At 34.7% G+C, this 21,819-nt stretch overlaps 1 protein-coding gene across 24 annotated transcripts in view; it reads right to left on the bottom strand.

The window, feature by feature from the left end:
* Positions 1-21,819, bottom strand: part of ZEB1 (zinc finger E-box binding homeobox 1) — a 197,153-nt gene that overhangs the window by 30,439 nt on the left and 144,895 nt on the right. Inside the window, exon 1 of one of the 24 annotated variants that reach the window (XM_074405224.1) lies at positions 1,047-5,203. The exons of the other annotated variants lie outside the window; for them this stretch is intronic. Within the exon in view, the coding sequence (XP_074261325.1) occupies positions 1,047-1,119 (73 nt within the window). The 5' untranslated portion in view covers positions 1,120-5,203. Of the gene's footprint in view, positions 1-1,046; positions 5,204-21,819 lie in introns of those variants that run through there. 24 annotated transcript variants of the gene reach the window in all.

The following is a 21,819-nucleotide window of genomic DNA, read 5'->3' as shown; positions in this document are numbered from 1 at the left end:
ATATAAATGCAGGTCTGACTGGCTCCAAAGCCCACTTTCCATTACACTCTTACTTGTTTAACTAGGGTACCAAAAAGCTAGAAAGAAGACTAAACTGAATGTTACTGTGCCCAAAGTAAACACTTAAGGCATAATGCTTTTTCTTTCACTTTATTCATTACTGTAATTACTGATAAGTAGTAATCAACAAGATAGTGGTACTAACAAATATTTTTAGATATCCGTCATCTTCCCCTGTTACCTCTACATTTATAGCGGGGTATCTGTAGCATTTCATACAGCATAGGTTCAAAATAAATATTTTGTATTATAAATAAATGCATACTTTTTTGGCAAGCAAAAAGTATGTTTTATATATTCAAATGCATTTTATTATAACAGTTTATTAAGAACATGTGCATATATGAAAAGCATGAATAAGTTAAAAATGGTTCTCTTCTAACCGGTAGCAGAGAGTATATATCATAATTATGATCAGAATACTTATATGGTCACACTGAAATAGTGTAGTTATCTGTACTCTAATCAAATTGCACTGAATATGTCAGTCAAAAATCTTGATTTAGATTTCTCCTAGGTTTGATTGTTAAATTGAGAAAGAGAGCACTAATCAAGTAAAATCTCTGCATCGCATAATAGCATGTATTTCTTTTAAGTGCCTTGGATTATTGGGTCAATTTATTCAGCAGTTTCTTTACTCATTAACTTTCATACTAGTATTTAAAGATGATCATATATGAAAAACAGTTAAAATGTGCACAAACCTCTTTAGATCAATGTAAAAAACACTGTTTTAAGTGGATAATAATGAGATTAACTTCTGCTGAAAGTCTCATTTTATACTTTTCACCAGCAAAATGACAATTTAAAAATTCCTGGTAAAGTGTTTACAACGCTGTCAGATAAACACCAGTGTTTGCTAAGTGTCTGCAAACCTCAAGCACCCCACTTTTCCCACTCCGATGTGTCTTCTTGAATTAAAATAATAAACAGTATGCCAACTGGGTAATTATATGATGGTAATACAGTTACTGATTATTGTATACCTATGTTCCGTATTCTTCTAAAATGAAAATCAAAACAGCCAGAGTCATTACCTGGTAAGATGGAATATGACATTGATGTTAAAGGTTAAAATGACATTTTTGGACATCGCTAATTTTTCTACTTATAATTATTATAGGTAATTTTAAAAGTACAATTTGATTAAATAATTTGTTTCTTCATTTCTTCATCCCTCATTGGCATAAAATCTAGACTCCTTAGATGAGTATTTAATATACTTCAGAATCTACTTCTAGATCTATTTTCCACAATTTAAAAATGAGAAGTCTAATTTTTTTCATTATTCAACTGGAGTTTTGGTTGAACAACTAAGACCATGGTGCTAAAATAATAGAAAACATCCTAATGTTGGCCTTTAACACTGCAAAAAATGCTGCCTGGGAATAGGCTCCTTTCTGCATCATCCATGGACTAGCATGAGTGTGTCTGCAAACATGCTGTGCTCAATATTTTTCAAGCAGCAGTCTCCCTCCTGTGTTCTGATCTTACTTCTAATTTAGGAATTAAATGAGGAGTAAAGTAATAAAATCTATGTGTACATATTTTTTTCCTGTAAGACTTAATAACGTCAACAGATTATGACTGGTTAACCTAAACACAATTTAAAAAAGAACACTAGAATGCACCTAAGATTTTTGTTTTTATTATAAATTCTAAAGCAAAAACATAAATGAGAAAAATGCCTGAGTTACAGACTTTTGTTTTTTCAAAATGAAAAATAATTGAAAAAGATGGCCTAAAGAATAAGTCATGAAATACTACTCAGCAATAAAAAAGAACAAATGACTGATACAAGCAACAGCTCAGATGAATTTCCAAGAATTTATAGAGAATGAGAAAGCCAATCTAAAAGGGGACATACCGTATGAGTTAAGTAACTTTCTTCAAATAACGTAATTGTAAAAATGGAGATTAGTGGTTGCCAGGAGGAAGGAATACGGCAACGTGGAGGGACGGGTGAACAGGTCACAGGAAGCGAGAGCCTTAGTCACTGAACTGCTCTGTATCTTGACTACATCAATGGCAATATGCTTGTTGTGACATTACATTATGTTACCATTGGAGGAGACTGGGTAAATGGTACACAGGATTTCTCTGTATTATTTGTGAATCTATGATTATGTAAAAATAAAAAGTTTAAAAAATAAGTCAAAGGCATATTTTGCGAATTTAGACCAAAAGAGCTTATGGCTTGTTCTTTATAGCCAAAAGATGAAATTTGAGTAAATAAAAACAAGGATGGAAAATGTAATTCATTCTAATAAAAATCCAGAAGACTTACTATCACTTACAGGAAAACATAGTTTAAGTTAAAGGACTGATTATTTAGCATATGTGTTAAATTCAAAAACTTGTATTTTTTGAAATTCACACCCATGTGTTTTTACCTATTTCAAATGTGTTCATGGGAATATTTTATAGCAACCTCTAAGAAGGCACAGTAAGTGCCTAACTGAATCAGATTTTCCTTTCCTGGTGTATCTACTCCTCTTTGACACATATCCACACATGCCAAGCAGATTTATACCTGTATAGATATTCCTTGACTTATGGTGAGGTTACATCCTGATAAATCCATTATAAATGGAAAATATCATGTCAAAATGCATTTAATACATCTGTCCTACTGAACAACATAGTTCAGCCTACTCTACCTTAAAGGTGCTTAAGACAATCAACAGTATCTACAGTTGGGCAAATCATCTAACAGGAAGCCTATTTTAAAATAAGGTATTAAACTCTCATATAATTGATTGAACACCATACTGAAAATGAGAAACAAAATGGTTATATGGGTCCTTGGAGTGTTGTTTCTACTGAATACATATTTCTTTCACACCATTGTAAAGTTGAAAAGTCGTTAAGTTAAACCTTATGTCATAAGTTGGGGACCTTCTCTATACCTTTTCTCAAGTTGTTCCCTCTGCCTAGAAAGCCATTACCAGTCCAACTGAGTAACTTCCACAGATTTTTTTAGAGGCCAGTTCATGTCCCTTTCATTCTGTAGGCTGTCGCTGAGCCAGCTTTCTGCTATTTGTACTCTACAGCTCCTGCTAAGGAAAAACTCCAAAAAGTGAATGCCAACAGATTCTTGAATTCAAACCTAAAAGTGTTCAAATTTTAGAAATGAAATGTTTCACTGTATACTTTTCCAGATAGCTTGATTTTCCCACTCCTGTATCTTCTAATTTATAATATATATGTAAATATTTGTGGCATAACTGTCTAGCAAAGTCACAACAAATATAACTCACAGCCTCCATGAATACCCATTAATTTAAAGATTAAAAAATATATACCTGAGGTCAGAGCCAGTTAAGATGGAAAAAGCAAAAAGAAACCACTTATGTCTGCTACTGCATGTAGCTAATAAAACCTGGGGAGAATGCAGAGAAGAGCTATTTAAAAACTCTAAAGGGTAAGTCACAGCAGGTGGACTGGAGAAGATGACATGACAAGAATCCAGAATAGCCAGAATAGCAAAGAGTGATCCTCCTTACTTTTTCCTTTCTCCTTTTTTTTAAAGGTAGCCCCGTCCCGGATTCAAGGGAGCTTAAAACCTGAAAGTGGGCCCCGAGGCATGGCAGTGAAGGCTCTAGGAGAACTCTTCTAGTTTAGGCTCAAGGAGCAGGAAAAGGCTTAATGAAGGGAAAAACTCTCCTTTTCTCCTTTATTCTCTTGTACCATAGCCTTCAAGATAGTAGCAGATGACTGCAAGAGTTTAAAACTTTGAGGGAGGGAAAACTTCCTCTCCAATAGGAGGAGCTGTGACCCTAAGAGTATAATATAAACTCCACTGAGCTCTCTCCCTGTCTTCTTTCAGCTCTTCTACAGGCATAGATGCAGGAAGTATGTGGCAAAGTAAGGTAAATGAAATACCAGAGTTTTGGCTAGAGGACTGAAAAGCAGAGTCCCCAGCTGCTGAAAGTACTGAGATCATGAAAGAGAGGGGCTCAGGAAAGTGACCTCATAAGGCTGTTTACAGACTCTTGGGTTTATGCTCAAACTTCTCATGTGTGAATCTGATCACAGACTGTGAGAAACTAAGTACTAAGTATGGACAGAAAATTACCCATGTTCTAGATTGGACAAAGACAGATCTGAACAGCATTTCAAAGGCTTTGAAAACTGAACAAATTATGGAATCACAACCTATACATTGGCTGAAGATTGCATCCTGAATACAACTAGATAAACTGCCTGCTAAGCAAAAATTATCAAAATCTCTATAGGATTTAAATAAAGTATTAGCCTTATTTAACTTATTAGTCTCATAATATAATACTCGAAATAGTCAATACAATCTCAAATTACTTAGCTTGTGAAGAATTACAAAATTCTTCTCAAGTCACATAGGCAAATATGATTTAAAAATGCCAACAATGAGAAGACAAAGATGTTGAAATTATTAAACTATGACATTAAGACAACTATTATAAAAGTGCTCCAAGAAGTAAGGGTAAACACTGTTGAAAAGAATGGAAAGACGGAATGTCTCAGCAAATGGAAGATATATAAATAAAAACTAAAATAAAATTTTAGAATTAAACATATAGTAACCAAAAATTTAAAAATCACTGGATAGACTTAATAGTGAAATGGAGATAAGAGCGCAAAGACTGGTGAACTTGAAAGTACATCAATGGAAACTATCCACTTTGACTAAGACAGAGTAAATATGTTTTTTAAACAGTGAAGAGTCTCAGGATATGTGAGACAATAGTAAAATATCTAACTTTCATGTCATTGGTGTCCCAGAAGGAAAGTTATAGAGCAGAAAAAAACTAAAGAAATAATGTTTAAAATTTCCCCAAATTTAGTGAAAGACATAAACCAACAGATTTAAGAACTGAACCTCAAACAGTAACCTCCTAGCCCCCCAAATCTAGGCTCAAATTCATCAATCAAACACTGAAAACTAGTTTAAAAAATGCTAAAAAGAGCCACAGAAGTAATGCATAATTACAGGGGATCAATGATTTAGAAGACTACAGAGTTATCAGAAATCAGATTCCACAAGAAAGTGGAACATGTTTAAAAAAAAAAAATCTGGCCGGGCGCGGTGGCTCAAGCCTGTAATCCCAGCACTTTGGGAGGCCGAGGCGGGTGGATCACGAGGTCGAGAGATCAAGACTATCCTGGTCAACATGGTGAAACCCCGTCTCTACTAAAAATACAAAAAATTAGCTGGGCGTGGTGGCGCGTGCCTGTAATCTCAGCTACTCAGGAGGCTGAGGCAGGAGAATTGCCTGAACCCAGGAGGCGGAGGTTGCGGTGAGCCGAGATCGTGCCATTGCACTCCAGCCTGGGTAACAAGAGCGAAACTCCGTCTCAAAAAAAAAAAAAAAAAATCTGTCAGATGAAAAGTCTAAATCCAATGAGAATATCCTTAAGGAATGAAGGTAAAATAAAGACTTTCTCAGATAAAAAGTATAGTTCATTGTCAGCAGAGCTGTTCTAAAAGAATTACTAAAGAAAGACTGTCATAAAAATAGTGAAATTAGAAACACTTTATGTCAGGAATAAAATAAGATAAATGATGTAGTACATATGACAACTATAGGCAACTATAAAATAGGGAGAATAACAAGACCTATATGAAAAATGTATAGATTCCACTTGGCATGGTAAAATATTAATTCTAAAGAGACTGTGAAAAGTTAGTATATATATTCTAATCCACAGAGCAACCACTAAAAGAAATCTATACAAAGATATACAGTCAAAACTAAAATAAATAAATGGAAATGGAATACTAAAATATATTTAAATGATCGAAAACAAGGGAGAAAAAGACCAGAAGAATGAGAGACAAACAGAAAACAAATAATAAAATGATAAACCCAAATCCATACATCAAACATTATATAAAATATAAATGGTCCAAACAAACCAATTAAGGGCAGAGATTATCAGAACAGACCAAATATAATAAAAACAATCCCCATTAATATACTGTCTACGAAAATTACTTCAAATATGACATAGTTAAAAAGTAAAAGGATAAAAAATTTTATTATGAAAAATTCATTAATCAAATGAAAGCTGGTATGATTACATTAATATCAGACAAAGTAGACTTCAGAGTTAAGAAAATTATCAGAAATCAAGAGAAACATTGCATAATAATAAGACAGTCAATTTACTAAGAAAATAGAGCAATCTTAAATGTATGTGCATTTAACAACAAAGCTTTAAAGTAAGTGAAGCAAAAATGAACAAAACAAAAAGTAGAGAAAAATCCACAATATACTTGTAGACTTCAATATTCCTCTTATATTAACTGACAGAATAGACAAAAAATTAGCAAGGATATAAAAGAACTAGGGGACATTAACGAGATCCAAATAACATCTATAGAATGCCCAACCCAATGACGGAATTCACATTCTTCTCAAACGTATACAAAACATTCATATAGACACACCATTTCCAAGATCATAAAACACATTTTAAAGAACTGAAATTCTATAAAGTATGTTCTTTGATCACAATGACCAGATGTCAATAGGAAAAAGATAAGAAAATCTCCAAACACTTGGAAATTAATAAACCCATTAAGAGAGGCTCTATGGATCAAAACAGAAAATAAAAAACACATCAAAATTTGTGGAATGTCCTTAAAACAGCATATAGAGGGAAATTTATAGCATTAAATGCGTGTGCTATATAAGAAGGTCTCAGATCAAAATTCTAAATTGTGTATTAAAAAAACAGTAAATGAGGAGCGAAATAAACCCAAAACAAGAAGAAAGAATAAAAATCAGAAATCAATAAAATTAAAATAAAAAAAAAACCCATGAGACAAAAAGTTGGTTCTTTGAAAAGATTGATGCAACTTATCAGTCCTTACAGTAGGACTGATAAGCAAAAAAAGAAGTAAGCCACAAATTGCTACTATTAGGAATGAAAAGAGAATGCCACTATAGAACCAGCAGATATTCGAAGGGTATAAAGGAATGCTCTCAACAATTGTGCAAACCTAAACCTAAAAAACTAAAATAAATCAATTCCTTTTATGCATCCAAGATGAACATAAAATCTGAATATTCCTGTAAATATTTAAAACTTGAATTTTAAAAATCTTCCTACCAACAAAACAAAACTCCATGCCCAACTGGTTTCACTTGCAAATTTTACCAGATATTTAAGGAAGAAATAACACCAAATTTAAATATTTTATTTCAAGGTCAGGATTACTCTAATACTACAACCATATGACAACAGTACCAAAAAAAGAGAAAAAAATTATGTACTAACATCCCTTATGGATATTGGCACAAAAATCTTCAACAAAATATTAGCAATATTAAAAAAGAAAATGATCAAATGGGGCTTTTCAGGGAGTAAAGCCTGATTCAGTAGTTGAAATTGATTAGTGTATTCCTCCATATTAACAGGTTTTAGAGAAGTAAAACCACATGATCATTTCAATTGATGCAGAAAAAGCATTTGAAAAAAAATTATTTATTCATGATAAAAACTCACAGGGAACCAGGAATAGAAGGGAACTTACTGAATTTGATAAAGAGTATCTATAAGAAACTTTCAGTTAACATTATACTTAAAGGAGAAACGCTATGCTTTCTTCCCAAGATGAAGAAAAAGTCAAGAATGTCCATTATCACCTCTTTTGATATCTTGCAATAAATTAATAAAAGCATTAAAGGCATACACATTAGACAGGAAGAAATAAAAATGTCTTTATTTGCAAAAACAAGACTGTCTACATGGGCAATGAACTGGAAACAAAATTAAAAGAAAAAAACTTCAAGCTGTTCACAGTAGTTACCTCCAAAAAAGAAATATGTAGGTGTAAATTTAACAAACTGTGTACATGATCCGTATTCTGAAACTATCAAACACTGATGTAAGAAGAAAATGAAAAACTAAATACATGTAGATACACACCATCTCCATTAATTGGAAGACTCGTCAACATTTTAAGAAAGATGTCAATTCTCCCCAAATTGATCTGCATATTTAACACAAATCAAAATGTCAGCATGAATATTTTTAATATAAAAATATCTAAAATTTATATGAAAAGGCAAAGGAACTATAATATCCAAAATGATTTTGAAAATAAAATTAGAGAAATAACATCCCCCGATTTTAAGAGTTACTATACAGCCACAGTAATCAGGATTACGTGGTATTGGCAAAAGGATGGACGTATAGATCAACAGAACAGAAGTCCAGAAACTGACCCATGATTAATTTCTGACAAAAATGCAAAATATATTCAATAGAGAAAAAATAGTGTTTTCAACAAGCAGTATTGGAACAATCGGACATCCATACTGAAGAAATGAAACTTCACCTGTCTCACATCTTACAAAAAAATTAGGTCAGAGGTTTTTCCAAGATGGCCAAATAGAGGCAGCTCTGGAACACAGTTCCCAGCAAGAGAGATGCAGAAGCTGAGTGGTCTCCACAGTTCCAAACAAGGTACCAGGTTCATTTTGTCGGTCTGGTTGAACAGTGGGTATAAACCAAAGAGGGCAAGTTGAGGCAGGGCAGGGCAGTGCACCACCCAGGAGGTGCATGCAACTGACTGGAGGATCGGAGGCTCTCCCACTCCAGGACTTCAGTTCGGATATGGTGCTTTACCCAAACCCTCTACAACCTACAGAAAAGGAGATCTTTGCCAGGCTGAAAATCCCCCTGAACAGGGTTGAGCAGCAACTCTGGCAGTGCTGAGGTTGTTGGCACAGATCTAGGTGGAAGCACTGGCTGACACCAAAAGCCCACAGGCTGGAACTACACGCCCCCCAGAAACAAAGGGAACCGAAAGCAGGGAATCAAGCAATATGGCTGGGAGGATCCCTCCCCCACAAAGCCTAGCAGGCTGAAGCACTCTCACTTGAAGGTACTGCAGCTAGCACATCAGTTAGAGTGCAACCAGGAACAATGGAGCTCAGTGGGGGATAGGGCAGCCACCATTGCAGAGGTGGTCCTAATCTTCCTGAGTAAACAAAAGATGCAGGAAGTCTACGCAGCAGCTCCACTGAATTCATGGCAGCCCAGCAGCACCTCTGTAGGCAGACAAAGGAAAGGCCGCTTCCTCAAGCAGCTAGCTGAAATCAAAGCTAGGTAAATCCAAGAAAATGGGAAGAAACCAGCGCAAAAAAGATGAAACCATCAAAGACCAGAATGCCTCACTCCCACCAAGGGAACACAACTTCTCACCATGGAAAACAAATTTGATGAATTGACAAAAGCAGGCTTCAGAAGGTGGGTAATAACAAACTTCTCTGAGCTAAAGGAGCATGTTCTAACCTAATGCAAAGAAACTAAAAACCAAAGAAAAAAGGTTAGATGAAATGCTAACTAGAACAACAAGCTTAGAGAAGAATATAAACGACTTGATAGAACTAAAAAACACAGTGCAAGAACTTCATGAAGCATACACAAGATTCTGTAACTGAACCGATAAAGCAGAAGAAAGGGTATCAGAGATTGAAGATGAACTCAATGAAATAAAACGAGAAGGCAAGAAAAGAGAAAAAAGTGAAAAGAAATGAACACAGCCTCCAAGAAATGTGGCATTACATGAAAAGACTTAATCTACACTTGATTGGTGTACTGGAAGATGATGGGGAGAATGAATACAAGCTGGAAAACACTCTTCAGGATATTATCCAGGAGAACATCCCCAACCTAGCAAGGCAGGCCAACATTCAAATACAGGAAACAGAGAACACCACAAAGATACTCCTGAAGAAGAGCAACCCCAAAGCACATAATCATCAGATTCACTAGGGTTAAAACAAATAAAAATATGCTAAAGGCAGCCAGAGAGAAAGGTCGGGTCACCCACAAAGGGAAGCCAATCAGACTCACAGTGGATCTTTCAGCAGAAATCCTACAAGCCAGAAGAGAGTGGAGGCCAACATTCAACATCCTTAAGAAAAGAACTCTAAACGCAGAATTTCATATCCAGCCAAACTAAGCTTCATAAGGGAAGGAGAAATAAAAATCTTAATGGACAGACAATCAATTGCTGAGAGATTTTGTTGCCACAAGACCTGCCTTACAGGAGATCCTGAAGGAAGCATTAAACACAGAAAGGAACAAGTACCAGTGACTGCAAAAAAGAACCAAATGGTAAAGACCAACGACACAATGAAGAAACTGCACCAACCAAAGGGCAAAACATCCAATCAGTAACAAAATGGCAGGATCAAATTCACACATAACAATATTAACATTAAATATAAACAGACTAAATGCCCTGGTCAAAAGATACAGACTGGCAAACTGAATAAAAAATCAAGAACCATTGGTGTGCTGTATTCAGGAGATCCATCTCACGTGCGAAGACACACAGAGACTCAAAATAAAGGGATGGAAGAAGATTTACCAAGCAAATAGCAAAAAAAAAGCAGGTGTTGCAATCCTAGTCTCTGATAAAAGGGACGTTAAACCAACAAACATTAAAAGAGACAAAGAAGGGCATTACATCATGGTAAAACGATCAACACGACAAAAAGAGCTAACTATCCTAAATATATATGCACCCAAAACAGGAGCACCCAGATACATAAAGCAAGTTCTTAATAACCTAAAAAGAGACTTAGACTCCTACACAATAATAGTGGGAGACTTTAACACTCCACTGTCAATATTAGACAGATCAACAAGACAGAAAATCAACAAGGATATCCAGGACTTAATGCAAATCTGGACGAAGTGAACCTAATAGATATCTACAGAAATCTCCATCCCAAATCCACAGAATATACATTCTTCTCAGCACCTCATTGCACCTACTGTAAAACTGACCACATAATTGGAAGTAAATCACTCCTCAGCAAACACGAAAGAACGGAAATCGTAACAGTCTCAGACCACAGGTCAAATTAGAACTCAGAATTAAGAAACTAACTCAGAACCACACAGCTTCATGGAAACTGAACAACTGGCTCCTGAATGTCAACTAGATAAACAATGAAATGAAGGCAGAAATAAAAATGTTCTTTGAAACCAACGAGAATGAAGACAAAACGTACCAGAATCTCTGGGACACATTTAAAGCAGTGTTTAGAGGGAAATTTAGAGCAGTAAATGCCCACATGAGAAACAAGGAAAATCTAAAATCGACACCCTATCATCAAAATTCAAAGAGCCAGAAGAGCAAAACCAAAAAAACTCAAAAGCTAGCAGAAGACAAAAAATAACTAAGATCAGAGCAGAACTGAAGGAGATAGAGACACAAAAATCCCTTCAAAAAATCAATAAATCCAGGAAGTGGTTTTTTGAAAAGATCAACAAAACAGACGACTAGCCAGACTAATAAAAAAGAAAAGAGAGAAGAATTAAATAGATGCAATAAAAAAACAATAAAGGGGATATCACCACCAATTCCACAGAAATACAAACTACCATCAGAGATTACTACAAACAACTCTATGCATAACAAACAAGTAAATCTGGAAGAAATGGATAAATTCCCAGACACTTGCACTCTCCCAAGACTAAACCAGGAAGAAGTTGAAACCCTGAATAGACCAATAACAAGGGCTGAAGTAAAGGCAGCAATTAATAGCCTACCAACCAAAAAAAGTCCAGGTCCAGATGGGTTTACAGCCGAATTCTACCAAACATACAAAAAGAGGAGCTGGTACCATTCCTTCTGAAACTATTCCAAACATTACAAAAATAGGGAATCCTCCCTAACTCATTTTATGAGACCAACATCATCCTGATACCAAAACCTAGCAAAGACTCAACTAAAAAAGAAAACTTCAGGCCAATATCCATGATGAACATTGATGCAAAAATCTTCAATAAAATACTGGCAAACCAAATGCAACAGCACATCAAAAAGCTTATTCATCACAATCAAGTAGGCTTCCTCCCGGGGATGTAAGCTGGCTCAAAATATACAAGTCTATAAATGCAATCCATCACATAAACAGAACCAAAGACCAAAGCCACATGATTATCTCAACAGATGAAGAGAAGGCCTTCAACAGAATTCAACAGCCCTTTATGCTAAAAACCCTCAATAAACTAGGTATCGATGGAATGCATCTCATAATAATAAAAGCTATTTATGACAAATCCACAGGCAATATCATACTGATGCCCTCTCTCTTCACTCCTATTCAATACAGTATTGGAAGTTCTAGCCCCAGCAATCAGGCAAGAAAAAGAGGAGGAAGTCAAATTGTCTCTATTTGCAGATGACAGGACTGTATATTTAGAAGACCCCATTGTCTCAGCCCCAAATCTCCTGAAACTGATAAGCAACTTCAGCAAAGTCTTAGGATACAAAATCAATGTGCAGAAATTACAAGCATTCCTATACACCAATAACAGACAGAGAGCTAAATCAAGAGTGAACTCCCATTCATAACTGCTGCAAAGAGAATAAAATACCTAGGAATACAACTAACAAAGGATGTAAAGGACCTCTTCAAGGAGAACTACAAACCACTGCTCAGGGAAATAAGAGAAGACACAAACAGTTGGAAAAACATTCCATGCTCACAGTTAGGAAGATTTTGATATTGTGAAAATGGCCATAATGCCCAAATTAATTTATAGATTCAATGCTATCCCCATCAAGCTACCAATGACCTTCTTCCCAGAACTGGAAAACAACACTTTAAGTTTCATGTGGAGCCAAAAGAGAGCCCCCGTAGCCAAGACAATCCTAAGCAAAAAGAACAAAGCTGGAGGCAGCATGCTGCCTGACTTCAAACTGCTACAAGGCTACAGTAATCAAAACAGCATGGTACTGGCACCAAAACACAGACATAGACCAATGGAACAGAACAGAGGCCTCGGAAGCAATGCCACACATCTCCAACCATCTGATCTTTGACAAAACAAACATGACAAAAACAAGAAATGGGGAAAGGATTCCCTGTTTAATAAATGATGTTGGGAAAACTGGCTAGCAATGTGCAGAAAGCAGATACTGGACCCCTTCCTGACACCTTACATTAAAATTAACTCTAGATGGATTAAAGATGTAAATGTAAGACCTAATACCATAAAAATCCTAGAGGAAAACCTAGGCAAAACCATTCAGGACATAGGCAAGTGCAAGGACTTCATGACTAAAACACCAAAAGCAATGGCAACAAAAGCCAAAATAGACAAACGGGATCTAATTAAGCTCCAGAGCTTCTGTACAGCAAAATAAATAATCATTAAACCGGCAACGAACAGAATGGGAAAACATTTTTGCAATCTACCCATCTGACAAAGGGCTAATATCAAAAATCTACAAAGAACTAAAACAGATTTACAAGAAAAACAAACCTATTCAAAAGTGGGCGAAGGATATGAACAGACGCTTTTCAAAAGAAGACATATGAAGCCAACAAACATGAAAAAATTCTCATCATCACTGGTCATTAGAGAAATGCAAATCAAAACCACATTGAGATATCATCTCATGCCAGTTAGAATGGTGATCATTAAAAAGTCTGGAGACAACAGATGCTGGAGAGGATGTGGTGGGAGTATACACTGTTGGTGGAAGTATAAATTAGTTCAACCATTGTGGAAGACAGTGTCGCGATTCCTCAAGGATCCAGAAACAGAAATTCCATTTGACCCAGCAATCCCATTACTGGGTATATACCCAAAGGATTATAAATTGTTCTAATATAAATATACATGCACACATCAGATTTCTGTGATCACATGTGGAAGTTACTAACTTCGATGTTTTTTGCCACAGCTTTTGCAACTTAATACATTTGCTGTTTTAAACATTAATAGCAGGCTTTCTCTCTTTATACAGCTGTATTGTCTGAACTTGCATTGTGATTGGCCTGTAGAGTTGCTGAGAGGGCTCAAGGGGTTGACTGGTATCTTAGGGCCTGACACACTAACAAAGCTGTTTCCTATGGTAACAACTGAAGCAAACTTTTTGTTCTGGTCCTTTTTGATGGAGGAGTAAAAATACAAATGGATTTTGGGAGTGACTATAAAAGTGAAGAATGCACTAGAATGGATCATAAGATGGAATTTATCAAACCCTAGCCTTGCTTGTTAAAAAGTTAAAAAAAAAAATCTGTAATGGTACTGACTTTGCTTGCTTTGAAGTAGCTTTTTTTTTTTGAAGTAGATTTTTTTTTTTTGGCAGTAACTTAGTTTTTTAAGTCTCTTGTAGTGTTAAGTTGTAGTTAATATTGCTACAGCAATTTCTAAGAATTGAGTAAGGGTGTATAACACTAATTCATAATCACTCTTACTGTAATCTGAATAAAGTGTAACATTGTGTAGCCTTTTTGCATAAAGCAGACAAACAGAAAATGGTCCAATAAGTTTCCTTTTTAATATGCTTAAAGTAAGCAGGTGGATCCATTTCATGTTTTTGACGAAAAACTTTATTTGGGATATGTATGGGTAGGGTACATCAACAAGAGGTATTATTTGGAATCTTGTTTTGGACAGTTTACCAGTTGCCTTTTATCTCAAAGTTATTGTAACCTGCTATGATACAATGCTTCAAATGTGGTTATAAAAAATGGTTCAGAATTAAACTTTTAATTCATTAAAAAAAATAGGTCAAAATGAAACAAGCCTTAATAAAAAGGTGAAGAAAGCAAAGAGAAAATCCTGATGATCTGGAGTTAAGCAGAGTTCTTGGACGTGACACCAAGCATGATGAAAATCATGATCCCTAAAAAGTATAAACTAATCTCAATTAAAACTTTTGTTCCGTAAGACTAGCATAACTCAATGAAAAGACAGTTTTTACAACAACTCTAGTTTTTACAACTCTAAAGAATTTTCAACACATATTAATAATGAAATAACAACTAGAAAATACACAAAAGGTGTTAAGCAAACACTTCATTGAAGAAGACATAATATAACAAGCACATGATAAAATGTTTAACTTCATTAGCCAACAGGGGAATGCAAATGAAAACCAAACCTATTATGAAAACACGCCTATTAGAATGGCTAAAGTAAAAAATAACTGATAAAACAAAATGCCTGTAGAGAAAGTGGATCATCTCTTATTTATTATTAGTGGGATGATACAACCACTCTGGAAAAGTTTGGCAGTTTCTTAAACCATTAAATATATACAATATATTATGCAACAATCTCACTTCTAAGTATTTACTCTAGAGAAATAAAAACTTAAGTTCAGCCCCCCCAAAACCTGCATACTAATGTTTATAGCAACTTTACTTATAATCTCTGTAAACTGTTAACTACCAAAATGTCCTTTGACGAGTAACTGGCTAAATAAACTGTGATACATTCATGCAATGAAATACTACTCATTAATAAAAAGGATCAAACTACTGATACATGCAATAACTTGAATACATCTGAGTGAAACAGAAATGTATCGTATTGTATGCTGAGTGAAACAGAAAATGTTTGATATTGTATAATTTTTATGACATTCTCAAGAAGAGAAAATGATAGCAAAAGACCATGGTTGCCAGGGTTTGTGGTGGAAGGAAAATATGACTAAAAAGGGGTAGCACAATAGTGCTTTGATGATGGAACTGTTCTGTGCCCTGATTGTCATGGTTGCTACATGGATACACTCGTGTGTGTGTGTGTGTGTGTGTGTGTGTGTGTGTGTGTATTAAAGCTCACAGAAATGAACATCAAGTCAATTTTAAAGTACGTTAATTAAAAAAAAGATTCCTGAGATCTTAACACTCAGAAAAAAAGAAACTTACTTTTCTAGTTCTAGGTGCTAATTCTCTAAGAAGAAATCCAGAAGAATTAATAGGAGTGTTTACAGATTTTTAAAACTATTTTAATGTTTTGGTCTCAGTTATTTGAGAGACCAACTGATAATAATACACAATAATGTTTTTGTATTTAATCAATCCACAAAGTAGCACAGAAATCAAATACAGAAATGTTATGAGTAGTTTTACTTTAAGGAATTAAAAAAAATAAGAATGCAGTGGATAAGGGCAAAAGCTTTAGAGTCAGTCATTCCCAGGTGAAGACACTGGCTCTACTGGGTCTCTGAGTAGACTTGGGGGAGTGATACAACTCAGTTAGTCCTTAAGTTTCACATGTATACAACTAGAGCATTACATCATAGGATTGTTGTGAATACTAAACTCTCATTTAGCCCAATGCCTATAAGAGTGTAAATGCTTAATAAGTAATGGCCATTATTAGGGATTCTACAGAAATATAAATTGTTCTGAGACTCTTACAATTATCTTCATTACATGTAGAATTTGATGATCATCTTGTCTGAAATATTTTGACCTCAAATTAATTCATTAAATTTTAAATGCAGGGTGTAAGTGGATTGACTATTACAGGAATGATTTAATTAAGTAATCAATTCAACCAGTTCACTATTTGAGGATCCATAAGCCAGAAATTCTGTAGATTCTGAAATACAAAATTGGAAAGAATACTAATATCAAAGAACAAAGCTTGGTGGGGGGGAGAGAGAGAGAGAGAGAAAGAGAGGGAGAGAGGAAGAGAGGGGAAGAGAGGGAGAGAGAGGGAGAGAGAGGGAAAGAGAGGGAGAGAGAGAGAGAGAGAAAATTATGTCATCATTGCAAGTGCTGCAATAGAGATGTATGTTATTGCACTGCATGATAACCTAATTATCATATTTTTTTTCTCTAATCAAGTTGTTCTGAAGGAGCTTATTTAACAAATAGTGACATATATTCTTACACAACAGTGATAACGAGTAAAATAATCTAAGGACATAACATTCATTTTCAGTCATCCATGTGACCTCACTATCATTACTTGTCTCTCAGTCAGCAAGAAAAAAATACTCATTTATCTGAAAAACTAAGAATAACAAGCCCACATACAGTATAGGCTTGCTAAACATTTTGACCCTGATTAGTTAAGCAAAATGTCCAAAGTCCTGAAATCATCTGAGTGACTTATGGTAGAAGTTAATGGCATAGCTTACAGATTCAGATGGCCTAGTTAAAATTACAGATGATACTTACTAGTAGTGACTCTGGTAAGTTACCTAATGTCTTTTGTACCTATTTTTTTCTCATCTCCAAAATGGGGCTAAGTAACAAGGATTAGATTAATCTATAAACCACAATTTACAACATTACTTGACACAAACTGCTCAGCAAAGTTAGTTATGATTATTAATACTAGCCAGTGGTTTGTGAACTTGGGTGATTTTTTTTTTTTTTTTTTTAACAGAAGTGGTTTTGTCTGCAGAATAAAGGTTCTGTCAAGATATCCATATTCTAATACTCTGACCCTGTGACTGTATTACTTTAAATGGTGAAATTGACTTTGCAGATGTGATTAAAGTTAGGGACACCTCAAGGTGGGGAGATTATCCTGGATTATTTGGGTGGGGAAGTTAATTACATGAACTCTTAAAAGTGAAAGAGGGAGGCAGGAGTGGAGACATGATATGGGAAAAAATGGGACTAGATCGTCTTCCTGGCTTTAAAGATAGAGAAAAGAAGTCACAAGCCAAGGAATGCAGGTACCCTCTAGAAGCTGGGAATGGCCCTCAGCCATCAAAAAAAAATGGGGTCCTTGTATGACCAAAAGAATCTGACTATGCCACCATCTGAGGAAGAAAATGAATCTTCCTCATGAACTTAGAGAAAGAAATACAACACTTAGATTTTAGCCCAGTAAGACCTGGGATGGATTTATGACCCACAAAGCTGAAAGAAAATAAATTTGTGTTGTTCAAACCGTAAGTGTGTTGTCATTTGTTATGGCAGCAACAGAAAACCAATACAAGTGGTTAAATATTTTTAGAGCAGAGAGAAGAATGAAGGTAACAGCAATTTTCCAGCTAGCTACAGAGAAGATTGCCCTGTAGAGGTCAATGTTGTTTTCTTTTTGCTGTTTTAGTTTCATCGGATACTATGAATCTGAAAATCACCAATTATGTAGTAATTACTGGATCCTAGCCTTATTGGAGGTCATAGGAAATTAAAAAGAAGTATATGATACATCTTAAGATGTTTCTATATGGATGGGCATCGATACTGACAGAATTATCTCTGCACCGGTGCTCTACTATATGTATTATATACATGGATGTCATATTCAATGTATGTGTATTTTTCTGTTGGACCTAGAAGAAAAAAAGATAGCATGCTTTGGAATCAAACAGACCTGGGTTTGAATCTTGGCTTTTCTATTACATTATGTGTCATCTTGGCAAGATATTTAACCTTTCTGAGCCTCAATTTCCTTATTTTTAAAAAGGAGTCAACATCTAGCTTATAGAGCTATTCTAAGTATGAAAACAAATAATGTATAGAAAAGCATTAGCACTAGGTCTGTATAGGTACACTATTATTTTTCTTACCAAATATGTGAAATGTGGGGTTGCCACTGCCTGTTCATTTATTGTGTCAGCCTTCCCAGTCCTTCAGTGTTTTAGAGAAGAGGCATATTCTCTCAAACCCCAAACCAGACCTGAACAGAAATGCCTAATGAAAGCAGAATTAGCCTGATTTATCCTTGCCCTCAAAGCTGAAGGTATCGAGACCAGGTCTGAAACGGGGGAAAGTCAGCTGGTACTCTGCAACATGGAGGCAAATCAGGAAAAGTATAAAAAGCTTTCCTAAGTCCTTTGGGGCAAGATATCTGACAGGCTAAGGAATGGAACAAGAGTCAGATATCTAGGAATCCTTTGACCTGCTGTGCATTTTTCAAGCTGAATTATTATTATATTCCAGTATTTTTCCTCTTGTTCTATTAGTGCTTATTAAAATATTTTTGAAAATCCCACCTTTTTTTTCATATAGCATATACTAACAAAGCCCAAGGAAAGGATTTTTTTTTTCTTTTTGCTTCATTTTGGTCAGAAATTTTCAAAATTTTATTTACAGAAAAGCTGTAAAAATATTAGAGGTATTTTAAACCTTTTAACCTGCATCCCCTAAAGAGAACATAATCACAGCAGTATTATGAAATATATAAAATTAACATTATACAATGCTATTAACTTATCTAGGGATCTTATTTGCCCTTTTCCAGTTTCCACACTAATATTTTTTTTTTCTGGCCCAGGAGCCAATTTAGTATTCTATGTTGTATCATGTGTCTATGACCTCCTGTAACCTCTACCAAAATCTGATAATCCAATCTGTTTGTCTTTGACAAGTTGCTTCTTTTTTTGTATTTTATTACCTTGATATTGACACTTTTGAAGAGTACTGGGCACTTACTTTGTCGTATGCCCCTCGACTTAGATTTCTCTGATGTTTCTAATTACTATAAATATATATAAAAAAAGACAGATTATTAAATAAATGAGTTTGCCAAAACTAGTTTTACATCTGGAAGATCATGAAACTATACATATAGCTAATACCAATAAAAAAAATTTTAATGAATTAAAGGTTTAATATAAAACTAAAGCTAGATTTACTTTATATTTACAGTGGAACTCAAGAGACAGTGGTACAGTGAAGACTAGAAGCCATGTGCTTAACCTTTTCTACGTCGTGCACCACCTCTGGCTGAAAATGATTCCAAAGAGTAGGCTCAACTGAATCTTGACGGATGAATACAATTTGCTTCAAGGCTTAGATAGTGCATTCTTTACACACATTTCTTACAGTATTTTATTATAATTGTGCCCAAGACAGCATTATTACTATGTGATATATGATCAGAGTTTCAAATATTTTGAACATAAGATTGTTTGTCTTGGCATTTTTGTAAATATGTAAATTTCTAGAGATTTAAAAACTAGATGTGAGAAAAATGATTTAAATCACTGTTACTTGGGACAGTTTTAAAACTCAGCAATTTCAAAATATTAAGAAATAGCTAACACAGTAAACAATATTTCATATTATCAGTTTAGTTTTATATATGTTTTAAAAACTGAAAGTATAAGGAAGCCTTTAAGACAGGCGTTTCAAAAGTTATACTTAAAAAGTTTAGCTGACAGAAGTGTCAAGAGTTTTTGGCTGAACTGCAAGATCTTGTAAAATTAATATAGGTATGTTGGAACACTGCCAAGTTATACTTTCTTCTCTACAAAGAATATTTAAGTTGATAGTATTTTAAGCCAATAGCACTTGCTGTAAAAATTTTATTTTTGAGAATGAACATGTCCTAGTTAAATATCTACAATAAAATATTCCTTTTTCCATATAATTCTTCCTTTAAGAACTTGATTCTAATTTGGAGTTTCATTCACAGATAATAGCTTTTTAAAGACACTTATTACATACTTAAAATTTCAATAGCATGTATTTGCCAAAATAATTTAGATCTTTGACTTACATTATGTAACAGATCTGTGAATATCAGAATATTAATGTGTTATATCACATTTTTTAATCTGCATAGGTTAAACCATTCTTGTATTCCAGGAGTAAGTCCCAGCTGATCATGGTGTATGATATTTTAAATTTCCTATTGAATTCAATTTGTTATTATCTTGTTGAGGATTTTGCATCTATCTTCACCAGCGATATTGGCTTATAATTTTCTTGTGTTCTTATCTGAATTTGATATCATAACAATGCTGGTCTTGTAGAATGAGTTTGGCAGTATTCCTTCATCTTCACATTTCTAGAAGAGTTTGAGAAGAACTGATTCTACAAGTTGACCACTTGTCATTAATTCTTCCTTAAATGACTAGTACAATTAACCAAAGAAGCCATCTCATCTTGACTTTTCTTTGTTGGGAGATTTTTGATTATAGAGTCAATCTCCTTACTTGGTCTGTTCATATTTTCTATTTCTTCATGCTATATATTGGTAGTTGCACATTTCTATTCATTTATCCACTTCTTCATGATTATCCTATTTGTTAGTGTAAAACTGTTCATAGTAATCTCCTATAACCCTCTGTCTTTTTAGTATCAGTTGTAGTGTACCCTTTTCCTTTTAAATATATTTTTGAAAATTTTAGATTTGGGGGGCACATGTGCAGGTTTATCACATGAATATATCACATAATAGTGAGGTTTGGGCTTCCAGTGTACCCATAATCCAAACAGTGAACAGCTGTCAGGTAATTTTTAAAATCCTAATTCTCCTTTACCTTTCCCCTTTTTGGAGTCTCCACCATCTGTTATTTACATCTTTACATCTTAATGTACCCCCTGTTTAGCTTCCACTTACAAGTGAGAACATGCAGTATTTGATTTTCTGTTACTGAGTTATTTCACTCAGCATAATGGCCTCCAGCTCCATCCATGTTTCTACAAAGGACATAATTTCATTCATTTGTATGGCTGCATAGTATTTTATGGTATATATGGACTACATTTTCTTTATCCAATTATCCACTGATATACACTTAGGTTGATTCCATGACTCTGCTATTCTGAGTAGTTCTGTGATACACATACAAAAAAAGAGTCTTTCTTATTTCTTTTCCTTTGGGTAGGTGCCCAGTAGCAGCATTGCTGAATCCAATGGTAGTTCCATTTTTAGTTCTTTCAGCAATCTCCAAATTGTTTTCCATAGGGGTTGTACTAATTTGCATTCCCACCAACAATGCATAAGAATACCCTTCTCTCCACAACCATGCCAACATCTGTTGTTTTTTGACTTTTAATCATAGCCATTTTAACTGGTCTAAGATGGTATCTCATTGTGGCTTCAGTTTGCACTTTTCTGATGATTAGTGAGATCAAGCATTTCTGAAATATTTGTTGGCAACTTTATGTCTTCTTTCAAGAAATGTCTGTTGGTGTCCTTTGACCAGTATTCAATAAGGCTGTTTTTCTCTTGCTGAGTTATTTGGATTCACTGTAGATTCTGGATATTAGTTCTTTGTCAGAGGTACAACTTGCAAATGTT

Source organism: Saimiri boliviensis, chromosome 8, assembly GCF_048565385.1.
Source record: "Saimiri boliviensis isolate mSaiBol1 chromosome 8, mSaiBol1.pri, whole genome shotgun sequence".
NCBI classification, from domain to species: domain Eukaryota; kingdom Metazoa; phylum Chordata; class Mammalia; order Primates; family Cebidae; genus Saimiri; species Saimiri boliviensis.
This window is presented reverse-complemented; position numbering and strand designations above follow the sequence as displayed.